Consider the following 2,375-nt stretch of genomic DNA (forward strand, 5'->3'; position numbering starts at 1 on the left):
CCGTCGCACCCCGCCCTCCCCCACTCCTTCGGTCCCCCTCCAACTTAGTACAACCAGGAGGCCGAGCAGGACGCCGAAGGCCAGTTCGGCGCCCCCCCACGCCATGAGGCGAGCTCCCTGAACGAGCTCTACTATGGCCCCCTACCGGAGGCTGTGGCACCAACCGACCTGCCGCTGTATGAGCACCCGCTCCCTGACTCGGACATTCTCTTTGGCGCGGACACGCTTAACACGGCCGCCGCCCAGTCTGCCTCCTCGGCCGACGCGGCTGACACAAGGGTACGCCCTCGCATATCCCCCCCCCCCCCTCCCTCCCCATCTGGTCCTCTCTGCTCCTGCCCCCCACTCGGGCCATCTCCCGCACCACATCCCACGCTCTGACACTTTGCCCCCCCCCCAGCGCATCGGCACAAAGATGGCCCTTCGCATGCCGGTTCACCTGCTTCGGTCGACGGTCTCCCTGAAGACCTCGTCCCCGGCCACGGGAGATACCGCTGCCCCGGCTGCGCTGCACTTCATGATCCACGCCGAGGCGGCCTTTGTCCTGAAGGCGTTCTTCTGCCCGGAGGGGCTGCTTCCCGGTGTCTCAACCGGTGGCAACACCCAGTGCGTCCACGATCCATCCACCGGCCTGCGGATGCGCCATATCCACAAGCACACACACACACACACACACACACACACACGTATATCTATGTGCCAGCTTCTGCCTGCGGCCAGTAGTCCCCTGGCGATGTCTGACCTTCATCTGGCCCCCGCCGATCGGCTCCCCCTCACAGGGTCATTTCTGCCGAGTCCCAAAAGGCTCTGCCCGCCTTCTTTGAGCTCCCACTGGAGGCCGGCTATCACCAGACCGTGGCCGTTCCCCTGAGCCAGGACGTCCTCGACTCGGTGGCCACTGTGCCGCCTCCAGCCGCCGCGGCTCCCCCCGGCACAGCCGCCGACGAGGCAGGCGGCGAGGCGGACGGCACGCCTGCAACCGCGGAGCCCGACGCACCGGCACCTGCCGATCCCGAAGCCGAGATTGACTCCGCCACCAATGTGCCCCCGGCCGCCGCGGCACACTCCTCGCCTGAGATCGAGGCCATCAAGCCCACGCTGGCCATCGTGCTCGAGGCGCGCGGGCTGCCGGCCGCCACCGCCAGCAAGCAGGGCCACGAGTCCCCAGTCGGCCAGATCACCCTGGTCCGGCTGCTGGGCGGCTGCCCGGACTCCGGCCTCCCAGCCACCCCGGCACAGGTGTCCTCACGCGTTGCCGCGCAGTGGCTCCTTGTACGTCGCGCCCCCCCCCCCCCCCTCTTGTGGGCCCGCCTGTCCGCTTTGTGCTCCTCCTGCCTCACCCCCATAGGCTCCCCTCCCTCTCGTGCCCTCCACATCACATCCTGACATGCCTGCCCAATTCCCCTCCCCCCCTCCTTGTGTGATCTAACCGTGCGCATGGGCGACGTCGGGCGGGCGGCGGGGGGGAAAAAAAAGGCCAACTCGCTCCTCTTCCTGTATTACGACATTTTCGGCGCGGCCCCGTCGCCGCCGCCGGCCGCCGTGGTTCCAACCCCGGTCACCGCTCTTGGGACACCGGCCGCCGTGGCGCCGCCCGGCTCGGGAGCCCCCCCGCCCCTCGACGCCGAGAGCTACCTCTCGGCCTCCGAGTGTGTCATCTGTCTGACGGATCCCCGCGACACGTTGGTGCTGCCTTGCCGGCATCTGTGCCTGTGTGGCCTGTGTGCTGAGCAGCTGCGGATTTCTTCGTCCAATTCCTGCCCGATCTGTCGCCGGCGTACGTGCTCCGGCATGCTGTGTCTCCCTGGGACCTTTCCTGCTCTCAATCTGCCCCCTGATATGTCGCCCATTTTTTCGAGCCCTGTGCCGTCCTCTCTTTCCTGATCGCCCCTCGAAACCCCGCACCAAAACTAACCCACCGCGGCCAACCACACACACACACACACACACACACACCGCACAGCGTACGCCTCCTTCCTGCGGATCACCCTCGGCCCGGAGGAGACCACGGCGCCGGAGCAGCCCGGCCTCCAGATTTCCCAGAACGTATAATGTGATAAGACGAATACACGTGACTATTACCAACGCATGGCGTGGAATCTCCCCCCATTCTCCCTCCCACTGGAAAAGAGCGAGAGAGTCAGAAAGACACAGGGGGGGGGGGGGGGGGGAGAGAGACCTGGATGTGGTACAGGTGCAGACGAGGGGGGGGGGCAGTGGATGTGTCCTGCCCGCGCCTCGCCCTCCGGTCCTTCGGTCTCAACTCCACATGTGCGGGAACATGCCAGGGGGGGGGGCGGGGGCGGAGCGCGGCGCCAGGCGGTGTGGCGCGCAGGGTCAACCTGGCTGTCTCTTGTTCCCGGGTGGTCTTCATC

At 67.0% G+C, this 2,375-nt stretch overlaps 1 protein-coding gene across 1 annotated transcript in view; it reads left to right on the forward strand.

The window, feature by feature from the left end:
• Nucleotides 1-2,085, forward strand: part of H696_04762 (hypothetical protein) — a gene marked incomplete at its 5' end in the record, with an annotated part of 3,897 nt that extends 1,812 nt beyond the window's left edge. Inside the window, 5 exons of the mRNA XM_009498625.1 lie at nucleotides 49-279; nucleotides 401-606; nucleotides 780-1,272; nucleotides 1,477-1,777; nucleotides 1,964-2,085. Coding sequence (XP_009496900.1) covers nucleotides 49-279; nucleotides 401-606; nucleotides 780-1,272; nucleotides 1,477-1,777; nucleotides 1,964-2,052 — 1,320 coding nt within the window. The 3' untranslated portion in view covers nucleotides 2,053-2,085. The remainder of the gene's footprint in view (nucleotides 1-48; nucleotides 280-400; nucleotides 607-779; nucleotides 1,273-1,476; nucleotides 1,778-1,963) is intronic.
• Nucleotides 2,086-2,375: the final 290 nt, after the last annotated feature.

This window comes from Fonticula alba, assembly GCF_000388065.1.
Source record: "Fonticula alba strain ATCC 38817 unplaced genomic scaffold supercont2.8, whole genome shotgun sequence".
Classification (NCBI taxonomy): domain Eukaryota; order Rotosphaerida; family Fonticulaceae; genus Fonticula; species Fonticula alba.